At 32.7% G+C, this 13,001-nt stretch overlaps 1 protein-coding gene across 1 annotated transcript; it reads left to right on the top strand.

Annotated features, from left to right (window-relative positions):
• The first annotated feature begins 8,417 nt into the window (after positions 1 to 8,417).
• Positions 8,418 to 9,769, top strand: LOC103491864 (ervatamin-B-like). Its single transcript, XM_051085591.1, has 4 exons — positions 8,418 to 8,880; positions 8,967 to 9,199; positions 9,305 to 9,445; positions 9,551 to 9,769. Exons 1-4 carry the CDS (start codon positions 8,418 to 8,420, stop codon positions 9,767 to 9,769), a joined length of 1,056 nt encoding a protein of 351 aa, XP_050941548.1.
• Positions 9,770 to 13,001: the final 3,232 nt, after the last annotated feature.

The following is a 13,001-nucleotide window of genomic DNA, read 5'->3' as shown; positions in this document are numbered from 1 at the left end:
GTTCATCTTCAGCACCGACACCAACCCCTCCCTCTAAATTCAATATTTCTTGACCAATATACCAAACCCTATTTCATTCACCCTTCCGACAGTACCAATCTTGTACTCTTCACTAACCTACTCATAGAATCAAATTACAGAACCGACTTTTCCTGCACTTATGCAATTTAATAATATCATACAAACAATGTTTAATATGTATATACTTAAAAGAACATATGAAGATGTTGTGATGGTGATGATCGTGAATATAAGGTTAGCTAATAATGATACTTATAATTTAGCTTTGAGTCTCTTGTGATGGTAAAACAACAAGGGCAACTTTATTGCATTCTTTAATAAGTTGCTTATGTATGAGTATCTTCAAGGTTTGATCAGAATATTTTTGAAGCTTGAAATCATCACCAAGCTCACCTTATCCATTAATGGCTTTAATTAAAAACTCAACCTGTGATTTGAGTACTTCAAGCTCAAGGTTGAAATGAACTCCTTTCAGCAACTCTCCCAATAAAGCACCCAAAGCTAGGAAACTTGTAAACTATATGTGAAATTGAGGATGATGAACAAGAAACAGAGCAACTAGCATAAAAAACACAAGATACAGAATACAAACACATTCAAGCAAGCGAAATCGAGATCCAGTGCACATCAAAAGAGAAACTTAAAAAATCGAGTCTTAAAATAAAGGTGTCAACTGTTTGACAAAATGCCTGATGGACAAATGATTGCAAGCAAGAAAATTCTCTCAAACACTACATAGTTTCTCGATTTCGAGAAAAAAAATGACCAATTTGAATAAATCGCACAACAAGCAATGAAGGGAAAGGGAAGTTCACGAAGAGAGACTTACTATGAATGGCAGAAATGGCTGGAAAACATAAGGGCGATGTAGAAAAATGGAAAGAGATGGAGAAGGGATTGGAGCAGAGGAGAAAAGAAGCCATGGCGTGAACTGGGAGTCGTGGCGACGATGGCGATAATTCAACCCGTCAATACTTCATCGGCTGGTGGCGACGATGCTCACGGATTGCAGGGAAAAAACTCACTATTTGGATGGATGTGCAACTACGAGTCGAGCGAATACGACTCAGTCTGACCTGACAATAGGCCTTTCCCTCGTGCCTCTCTCTTCTTGCACCCTAGGCTTTCTCTCTTTCTGTCTGCTATTGAATCCCGATTCGACGATAAGGAGAGATTTGACTCGTGAAGCATATACAATCAAAAAGAATATTAGCTTCTTGCAGCAAGGTTAAAAGAAAAAGCCTCTACACTCATTTTTCTCGGTCGCAACATCCACCCACTGACTGAGGAAGGTCAAGCTGAAGATTTAGGGCTTTCTTCCCCTACTTACTTCGATTGATTGATTCCCCTTTTAGCCGAGACAGCGGATCCCTATAGACCTTGGTGTGCCTCCTAGGGCGCGCCTCGTCCTCCTCGTGAGAGATCGAATTCTCTCTCTATGGTGATTGTCGGCTGCACTCCCCTCACCCTCACACTCTCCTTCATCTCTTACTAAATATATAAATGTATATGAAGCCGTAAAAAAATAAGTGAGGAGAGACAAAATTTTAAATTCTTATCTTTAATGTCGGTTTTAAAAAAAGCGGGTCTTTTATGTCGGTTTTAAACCGACATTAATCCTTTCTCTTTGATGTCGGTTTAAAACCGATATTAAACATCCGCATTTTAAAAAGCGACTTTAAAGATCCGTTTCCATTTTTTTCAACTGACATTAAAGGCCATATTTCTTCTAGTGGAACTAGAAGTTCAAAAGATAATTCATTTACAAAGCGTAGCAAACCAAATGCCAGATGCATTTACAGATACTAAGAAAGTGACCAAGTCATATTTCCAGCTGCAAATGGTCCATTTAGAATTGAAATTCCAACTCAGCAAGTTGATACAATTAATGAATCAACGCTGCGCCAAAAGCGTGGTAGACCGATGGGTTCAAAGGATAAAAATTCTCGAAAAAGAAAAGTGACCAATAGTCGAAATGACTTAATTGACAATAGAAACATTCAAAAAAAAGTCATGGACACGACTAGTGGTAAAAATGTAGAAGAGACTCAAGTATATGAAGATAACAATGAGATCTTGATAAATTATACCATGACAGGAAAAATGTGGAATTGAATTAATGTAGCTGTGGATGACATTTTTGCGTATAATGTTGCACATAATATCATTCATGAAAATGAGGATTATGAACCTAAATCTGTTGACAAATGTCGTAATAGAAAGGATTGGCCCAAATGGAAAGAAGCCATCCAAGCAGAACTAAACTCACTCACGAAACGTGAAGTTTTTGGACCTGTAGTTTATACACCTAAAGGTGTAAAACCTGTGGGATTTAAATGGGTATTTGTACATAAACGAAATGAAAATAATGAGGTCACTAGATATAAAGCACGACTTGTTGCACAAGGATTTTCTCAAAGACCAGGCATTGGTTATGAGGAAACATATTCTCCTGTGGTGGATGCTATTACATTAAGATATTTAATTAGTCTGGCTGTATGTGAAAATCTTGATATGCATCTTATGGATGTAGTTACAGCATACTTATATGGATCTTTGGAAAATGAAATCTATAGGAAAATCCCTGAAGAATTTAAGATACTTGAATCATATAATTCAAACTCTAGAGAATTATGTTCAATCAAATTACAAAGATCATTATATGGATTGAAATAATCAGGACGAATGTGGTACAATCGCTTAAGTGAATATTTATTGAAAAAATGTTATCAAAATAATCCAATTTGTCCATGTATTTTTATTAAGAAATCACAGTCATGATTTGCGATTATAGCTGTATATGTTGATGATTTAAATATAATTGGAACTCCTGAAGAGCTTTCAAAGGCAATAGAATATCTCAAAAAGGAATTTGAAATGAAAGATCTTGGTAAGACAAAATTTTGCCTTGGCTTACAAATCGAGCATTTAGCCGATGAAATTTTTATTCATCAATCAACATATACAGAAAAGATTTTAAAAAGTTTCTACATGGACAAAGCACACCCACTGAACATTCCAATGGTGGTTCGATCACTAGATGTAAAAAAGGATATCTTTCGACCTCGAGAAGATAATGAAGAATTACTTGGTCCTGAAGTACCGTACCTTAGTGCAATAGGAGCACTAATGTATCTTGCTAATAACACAAGCCAGATATAGCATTTTCAGTAAATTTGTTAGCAAGATATAGTTCTTCTCCAACAAAAAGACATTGGAATGGAGTTAAGCATGTACTTCGTTATCTTCGAGGGACAATTGATATGAGTTTGTTTTATTCAAATAAATCAAACTTTGATCTAGTTGGTTATGCGGATGCTGGATATTTATCTGATCCACACAAAGCAAGATCTCAAACAGGTTATCTGTTTACATGTGGAGGAACTACTATATCTTGGCGGTCTGTAAAGCAAACCATGACGGCCACTTCATCGAATCATGCAGAAATTCTTGCAATTCATGAAGCTAGTAGAGAATGTGTATGGTTGAGGTCAATGACTCATCATATTTGAGAAACATGTGGTTTGTCTTTCAGTAAAAATTTACCAACAATATTATTTGAAGATAATACCGCATGTATAACAGAAATCAAAGGAGGGTATATAAAAGGAGATAGAACAAAGCATATCTCACCAAAACTCTTTTATACGCATGACCTTGAAGAAAATGGTGACATCAGTGTTCAACAAATTTCTTCGAAAGACAACTTTGCAGACTTATTCACAAAAGCATTACCCACATCAACATTTGAAAAGCTAGTGCACAACATTGGAATTCGACGACTCAGAGAACTTAAGTGATGTATCCATAAGGGGGAGTAGAAATATTGTCCTTAAGGAATAGGAGTACTGCATTTTTTTCCTTTGACTATGATTTTTCTCATTGAATTTTCTTAGCAAGGTTTTTATGAGGTAGTTATTAATGTATAAAAATGATGTACTCTTTTTCCTTCACTAGGATTTTTTTCCCATCGGTTTTTTTCCTAGTAAGGTTTTAACGAGGTATTTATTTTTATATAATATGGATATCTAAGGGGGCGTATTGTAAATATAATGATATATTATAAATGTAGATATCCATAACCTATATAGATTACAATTTTCATATAACTCTCACATTCAATTCCATATTGTAACATCCATCCCATTGACTTCCATAATGTAACTTATACCATAAGATGTCCTATAAATAGAGGAGTGTGGTGCCTTTGTAAGACACACCACAATTGAGTTCAATTGTCTTCTCTTCTCCCTCTCTTCTCTATTCTTCTTTTGTGTTCTTATTTAGTTTTTGGTTCTTTATTTCATAACAATATTGAAGTATTGTTCAATAATTTGTTATTGAATAAATATGCTTACTTATGAAAAACTCACACTAGTAGAAAAATGGCCTACAATGACAATTAAATGCTGTCATAAAAAGATTTCGTGACAGTTATTTGCAGTCATTAATGCGACAATCATGAAAAGTATTTTATGACAGTTCTACAAAATTGTCATGAAATGTGTTTTTCATAACAGAGAATAAATGTCACAAATTCTTTACTTTATGACAGATTGTAAATGTCATTATTTAGATTTTATGATAAATAATAAATGTTATTGTTTATATTTTATGATAGAGAATAACTGTTATATTTTATGATAGAGAATAAGTGTCATTATTAATCTTGTTTGACGGATATTAAATGTTATTATTTATCATTTATGACTTTTATTAATTGTCATCATTTCACCCACCATTCTTGCCCTATTTTTAAGTGAATCTCTATTTTTCTTGTCGCCCTGCCATTACACACACCAATACAATCACAAAGTACTATACAACACACCCATATGAAAAGAAATGGTGAATGCTTTAATATATACTTTAATATATGTACAATTGTTCGTAAAGTGTTTGTACAATGAAGCAATGAACATATATGTTTTAGTACGAACAAGTTATTTAAATAAGTACATTTGAACCAAAGTTTGGCTACCAAACCTACAAAAAGGCCTATAAATCAATAAATTGCTACAAATATGGCTTCATTACTCCAATGGATTCTTGCAAAACCTAGTAAGAAAATAAATTGACGACAACAAATCATTCACCATCCAACACAGCACACACACAATACAACACAACTAGAATTCTTTAGTTTCATTTAAATAGAAGACCAACAACATATGCAAGTATATAATCAGATCAGCGTCACCACCTCCAACACCAAAGTTTAAATACTAGGAATGCCAACAAATAACAAAAATTTACAACATAACACTCTCAAGTTTTAACAATCAAAGAAAAATATATTCTATTAAAGGCGATCACCATAGTTTTTAGAATAATAATAAAATCATTTATCCTTCTTGACGAAAAAAATAATTGAATTATGGGGTAGTGTAATCATATGAACTTATGGCATAATCTACATACAACACTAGAAAAGCTGAGATGAGCATATAATAAATTAGCTTTTGACAAATTACGATCGATATGTTTGTGATCTAAAAGAATCAGAGTTGATAATAAAAGGCTCAAAATAGATAACCTTTTTGTCACGTTCAACTGCAGGCTATGCCAAAAATTAAAGGTCATGGAGGCAATATCATATTCAGGGTGTGAAGTAACTTCAAGTAGAACATGGACTATTAACATCGATTCATCAGAACCTAGAAAGTAGACCAAAAAACGAGAGAAAAATACAAATTAAGAAAATAATATGATAAAGACAACAATGTACCTCAACTACATAACAAAATCTATTACCAGTAGGAATCAATTCAACATATGAATCTCCCATGTCAGCAAATAATCGAGCAATGACCTTCACATCTTCTTCATCCTGAATGCAGAAATTAAAAATAAACTAAATTAAAACCCACAGGCATTACTGTCTCATTGAATTTTCCATGTGGAGATCACCTCCCACCCACGCGTCTCATTGAATAAATATGGTAATGTATTACAACTTTATCTCAATCATACATTCTCTTCAAACCCACTTTCTGGAGATCTTGCATTTCTCATTGATGAAGTTAGAACATCGGAGAAGATAAAAAAGATAAAAATAAATAAATAATCAACTGAGTAGTTTAATAGCAAGGAAAAATTAAAGCTCAAGAGTTTGGAACACAAAAGCAAACACATTTAAAGTACCTGAGAATGTGAAGCACTTGAAAAAAATATAAAATTTACATGTTTCTAGGTAAGTCCTTCAAAGTATTCCAGAAAACTTCCAACAGTGATATAAGGATAATTGGTATTAACATCAGAACAGAATATTAAGTGTAGAAAAAAAAAAAAAAAACAGAACACCTACTAGATCTAGAAATCTTCAAGAATCAACAAAACAAACTTGAGAACAAACTTTTTCCTTAAACCTTCCAAACAACCGGGTTCAGTTCCATGTTCTTTACCACAATTAGTGTAAACTCAGTATAATATTCCATTTCCTAATCTTAAAACATTATTAATCAACTTCCAAATAATAGCAACCCAAAACTACTCAAAACCACATAAACTTTTACCATTTTTTACAAGAAAAAGACAACTAATGTCCCAACTTTCTACATCAAAGATCCGAATGTCCCAATACTCCAAGAAGCATTCTATTCAAACCCATGAATCCAAAAACCTAAATTCAACTAAGACGCTAAAACCCAATAACATAAATTTAGAGCAATGTTATACGTTGTATTTCAATGCACACTGTAACAGGGAGGAGAAAACTGAAAAATTGAAAATGAAGAAAATCCTAACCTGACGAAACGTTGCTGACGGCGGCCGAGGAACACTGGGGACGGATAGCTGATTGGGTTCTTGAATGGTCGATGGAACGCGAAACTCCTCTGATGGCCAGCATTTGGATTACTTAAAGGTGGAGTTCGGTCCTTTAATATCAAATGGAGATGGTCGGCGGCGTTTGCAGAGGGTGGAGTTTGTGCGTCCGACGACCGACGGCGTTTGAAGACAATGGAGAGGTGTGTGTGAGGTTTATCGTAATGGTTTGAGGAAAGCAAGGTTTCTTGACTATAGTATGAGTACTTGAACTTTTGTATAGACATAAACGTAGATCAAGTTCGAGTAATAGTCTAAATGGTCCATAGTATAGGAATAAGGTTAGATGCCTTCTTATGGAGACACCATATGGATTCGACTCACTTTATAGTTAGTAAAAGTAGTGTGATCCTAAGATGCATATGTAGAGATGTATTGTAAGTGAAGGCATCCTGTATAAGACCAAACCATGGAATAGTTCCTTTTACATTATAATACTATTAATTGATTAAAATCAACTATTTTCGGCTATTGATAACTTTAGTAACTCGACCTTAATCTTAAGCTAACTATGAACTCCTATATAGGTGAGGATAGTTTATCAGCACTGGCCTAATAGACCTCACATTTAAGGGGTAAGATTGAATGGATATAGCTAGGGATGTAGGGTGCAAGATAGAATTCACTCATGCCCGCTTTTAAGGTTAGTAGATAGGTTGTTCCCTTACGTTTTTACTCCAGGTCTTGAACAAAGGGGCCTCACCTTCTTATGACCCGAGAAGGGCTCAATTTATAGGTTAGATCTTAAACCAATTATTCATTAGAGGATCAGCTAAGGCTTAAAGAATAGGATGTAGTCAAGGGGGTAAAACAGTAAATTGACCTAGCTGATATTACAAACAATATGTGAAGTATTGACTTACTAATTATGATTATATCAGGTGGACACAGATATATCTACAGTAAGGAGAGTATAACTACAAGCTCAAGTAATGGACAAATTTAGTTAACGAATGTTCTTTAACATGGTTAAAAGAGTTTAGCCACTTAATCTTTGGTCATTGAAGCTTACAATTTATAGGTCTATTAGGTCCCTTTACTAGCTTGTTATCGGAACTTCTAACTTTTCCTTGTCCTTTGGAAGTCATTTAAAGTAAGATTAACAACAAAGAGTGCCGTCTTTTCCTTTCTTTTTTAGCAATTGCGAAACTTAACAAATACACAACCAATCATTGTTTTACATTAGTTCAAAAAATGGAAATAAATATTCAAATTGTTAACTCAATATAACCAGCTTAGAAAATATCAACATAAAAAATATATTGATTAGGATAATTGTTTTTAAAAATATTTTTTTATTAGGATAATTGTTTTAAGAAAACCCATATTAACTTTTTTAAAATAAGGAAGTAAAATAGTCAACCATTCAACCATTAAAAAAATATTAATGAGTAGATCTTAACTAAGTATCCAAAAAAAACTCTATCTCAACTAAGTATCCAAAAAACTCTATAACCACACCCGCTTTAAGGGAAAGAAGGTGATTATTCTGTTGAGTAAACTCCTATATAAGCAGGCTTAAAATTGCTTTGGCAAAAATCAATTCAATCTTTTACTCAAATCTTCCCACCATGACCATCATGAAATTTCTTATTGTTCCCCTTGTTTTGATTGCTTTCACATCTCACCTATGTGAGGGCTTTAAGTTGGAAGGTAAGGATTTTGAATCTGAAAAAAGTTTAATGCAACTCTACAAGAGATGGAGTAGCCACCATAGAATTTCAAGGAATGCAAATGAGATGCACAAGCGCTTCAAGGTGTTCAAAGATAATGCAAGATATGTGTTTAGAAAAAATCAAATGGGAAGATCATTAAAATTGCAGCTTAACCAATTTGCTGATATGTTTGATGATGAGTTTAGTAGTATACATAGTTCCAATATTACTTACTACAAAAACCTACATGCCAAGACAATAAAAGCTGCTGGTAGTCGTGTTGGCGGATTTATGTATGAACGTGCAAAGGAAATTCCATCTTCAATTGACTGGAGGAAAAAAGGAGCTGTGAATGCCATAAAAAATCAAGGCGGATGTGGTAATTAATTTAATTTAATTTATAATTCTTTCTAAAGTCTAAAGCCTTCTAATTAATAATTATGTTAATAATTTTGTGTTTGGTAGGAAGTTGTTGGGCGTTTGCAGCTGTGGCTGCCGTAGAATCTATTCACCAAATAAAAACAAATGAGTTAGTATCTCTATCAGAGCAAGAGGTGGTGGATTGTGATTATAGAGATGGTGGTTGTCGTGGGGGACATTATAACTCTGCATTTGAGTTCATAATGGAAAATGGTGGAATCACAATTGAGGATAACTATCCGTATTATGAAGGAGATGGATATTGTCGTAGACGAAGAGTGAGTTTAAACCAATATAATTCTAATTAAACTATCTAAATTTATTATGTAATTGAATTATTCATAATATAAGTATGTGTATTATGTTTGATATGTCATTCATAGGGTTACAACGAGAGAGTGAGAATTGATGGATACGAGAACGTACCTCGAAACAACGAGTATGCTTTGATGAAAGCAGTGGCCCACCAACCGATAGCGGTGGCTATAGCTTCAGGTGGAAGTGATTTTAAATTTTATGGGCAGGCAAGTGTATAGTTAATTTTGTTATAATTTAATTATAATTTGGTTCAATATGTAAGAAATTGTCCTTAATTAAAAGAGATATTAAAATTTGATAATTATTTGCAGGGAATGTTTACGGAACAAGACTTTTGTGGGTTTAATATTGACCACACAGTAGTGGTAGTTGGATACGGAACTGATGAAGATGGAGATTATTGGATAATAAGGAACCAATATGGAACTCAATGGGGAATGAATGGTTATATGAAGATGCAACGAGGAGCACGAAACCCAGAAGGTGTATGTGGGATGGCAATGCAACCTGCCTATCCAGTGAAGTACTAGAGTTCCTCCTTTTAATTTTGCCTCTTATTAGAAATGGGTAGCTAGCTAGGTTTTTATTCATTTGCTATTTTTGAAAATAATGCAGAAGCTTTTTTTTTTTTTTTTTTTTTGGTGTAGCAATTCCTACATAAATGAATAAAGATCTTATTCATTCCATTTGGGCTTTCTGTCTATTAATTTATTCACACTAATACACCTAATAAAATACACCTAATAAAATCACTCATAGCAGTTTAACTAAAGAATCTAATTCTTGTTTGTCAAGAAATTAAATAACCATAGCATACAAATTAGAGCACACTAATATCAAATTAAAAGAAAAAAAAAATCAATTAATTCTTACTTATATTTCAATAAATCTAATTTTAGAAGAAAATGGAGGTTAAAGAATTAAATCTCTAAACAAATATCCTAGAATGAAATATACAAGAATAGACTTAACAACATTTAATTTGGGAGATTCCAATTTTTACCACCCCACTACCCACTACCCACTACCTACTGCCAACTTATATTTTATAAATACAAAACAATGTTTGGCCACATGGCAACGGGATGATACGAATACTTGTTTTGTGACTTTTTCTCCGTTCACGTTGGTTTTAAAGTGTATCCAATTCAAATATAAGTGGGTTGAACCGATCTTCAATGTGATAATTTATGCTTAGGATAATCCACCCCCAACATTTTCAAATTTAATATAGTTAACTAAAATATTTATAAAATATAGCAAAAATTTTAGATTATATGATGGGATTATATGATGTTTATTAGTAAAATTTTACATTAATACAATTGCTTATATATATTTTTAAAAATAATTATCCTCGTCTATATAACGAGTTTAGCCCGTTAATTATTATTCAAATTTTTATATTTAAATCTCATTTAAATTAAATATTCGAAGTAGGTAATAAAATGGTGTCTTTTAAAAAATATAACAAAGTGACAAAATATAATAATTTCGAAAACGGAAAAAGCCCACCGACCATAATAGAAAATACAAAAAATACACCGTCAACCACACCGTTAACAACGCGCGCAATATATTTGGTACACGATCGTTTAGATTTTGCTATTGGTTGGTACACGTTCGTTTAGATTTGGTCGTTTAAATTTGGGGCAATTCTATCGTTTAATTTGGTTACACGATTGTTTAATTTGGTTACATGATCATTTAGATTTGGTCATTTAGATTTGATCGTTTAGATTTCACTACCCCAAATCTAAATGATTTTTTTTTTCAATTCTATCGTTTAATTTGATTACACGATCGTTTAATTTGGTTACACTATTGTTTAGATTTGGTCGTTTAATTTGATTGTTTAGATTTCACTACCCCAAATCTAAACGATTATTTTTCAAAATTTGATATACTGTTGTTTAGATTTGACTAAACGAATTTTTTTAAGATTCTTGGTACACACAGTCGTTTATTTTTTCAAGATTCTTTAGTACACGATCGTTTAGATTTGGCTAAACGAATTTTTTTAATTTTTTTGGTTCAAAATTGTTTTTTTTTACACGATCGTTTAGATTTGGCTACTCCAATCTACAAGATTTTTTCAAGATTCTTTATGCACGATCTTTTAGATTTGGTTATCCTAATTTAAACGACATAAAAAAAGAAAAGAAAAAGAATAAAGACGATGGAAAGAAATCGCAGTGAAAGAAAAAAGAAGAGAAAAAGAAGAAAGACGATAGAAAGAAATCAGATTTAGTTATCTAAATCTAAACGACATAAAAAAAGAGGAAAAGAAGATCGCAGCGAGAAAAAGAAGAGGAAAGGAAGAAAGACGATAGAAAGAAATTGGGGAGAAGAGGAGAAGAAAGACGAAAGAGTAAACCTTGAATATTTTAAAAAAATGACTAATTTCGTGGGTTTTGTTATATAGGGCATAAATATGTTAGTAGTTTGTTATATTTATGAAAGTTTCCTTAATAAAATTGATCGCAATTAAGTGAAATTTAATTAACTAAAATTGTTTAATTGATTATTTATTTAATTTAAACTAATTATTTAATCAATTAAATTAAATTAATCAAAGGAAAAAATAAAATTTTTTGAAATTTTTGTAAGGAGTCAAAATAAAAATGTTGACTTTTGACTTTTTGAAGTCAAATATTGACTTTGACCATGTGTTAGTCAAATGTTCCCTTTGTTGATGAATAAGCTATGTGCTTATAGTATTGTTCGTAAGACTTTCTTCCACCAAATTGGTCATGGGTTAGTCAAATGTTCCCTATGTGTTCATTTGTGTAATAATTGATTGTTGTGTGTCAAATTGTCATGCCTTGTACCAGTTTACTTCACACACCATAAATTATACTTAAATAAATACTATGCTGCAGAAATAAAATTAGTAAACTTTTCTTATTAACTCAAATGTTCCAAAAGTATCTACAACAATATAGGACGAGATACAAATTCTCACAACAAGAGTTAAACAAAGAAATGCCAAATGCCTTCAAAGACTTCAGCCTTCAACGATCGTTTAACTTTTCAACTTGATCGTTTAGCTCCTTGACTAATCGCTTAGTCCCTGATAGTCTACCCTTTCAAACACGATCGTGCTTAGCATCCTAAACGATCGCTTACCTGTCACTACTAGAAAACTGGCAATACTTGATGCTTGTTGTTTTGAAATACTTGATAGTTTTAATAAAAACTGTCAAGTAAAATGTAAAAATATCAAGAATAACAAAAAATGAAAAAAATGTTTATTTTTTGTATTTTTTATTTCAATACTTGACAGATTAAAATTGTCAAGATTAGTTTTATTTACTTGACATTTTTTAAATGTCAAATAATATATATGGTTAAATATTTTCTTTTATCCATTTTCTTAAAAACAAAAGTTCTAATTTTCCTTTTTTTCCCCAATTTAATTCATACAAAAACCCTAGGGGTGTTTTTTCCTCCCGTACGTTCTTTTCTTTTTCCCATTCTTCTTCCTGTCGTTCCTCCACCCAAGCTCGTCGACCACCAATTTCACGCACAGATGACGTTACGCACAAGCTTCGACCGATGTTCCACCACCAGACGTTGACGCACAGACGACGTTCGCCCATCACAGACGACGTTCGCCCATCACAAGCTTCGGTCGCGCCACCACAAAGGTATCACATGGTTGAAAGCAAAGTATTGTGTTATTTTGTTTTGTTTTCTTGGTTTTTTTCCACCCCTCTATTTCTGTCAGGATTCTTTACCTGATATTGTTTATTCTAAATT

This window comes from Cucumis melo, chromosome 6 (assembly GCF_025177605.1).
Source record: "Cucumis melo cultivar AY chromosome 6, USDA_Cmelo_AY_1.0, whole genome shotgun sequence".
Lineage (NCBI taxonomy): Eukaryota > Viridiplantae > Streptophyta > Magnoliopsida > Cucurbitales > Cucurbitaceae > Cucumis > Cucumis melo.
The sequence above is the reverse complement of the archived record's forward strand: the minus strand, read 5'-3'. Positions and strand labels throughout refer to the sequence as shown.

Coding starts and splice junctions, on each gene's coding strand:
- LOC103491864 (XM_051085591.1), top strand. CDS start 8,418: ATGACCATCATGAAATTTCTTATTGTTCCCCTTGTTTTGATTGCTTTC. Junction 8,881..8,966: donor AAAAAATCAAGGCGGATGTG/GTAATTAATTTA, acceptor TGTGTTTGGTAG/GAAGTTGTTGGGCGTTTGCA. Junction 9,446..9,550: donor ATTTTAAATTTTATGGGCAG/GCAAGTGTATAG, acceptor AATTATTTGCAG/GGAATGTTTACGGAACAAGA.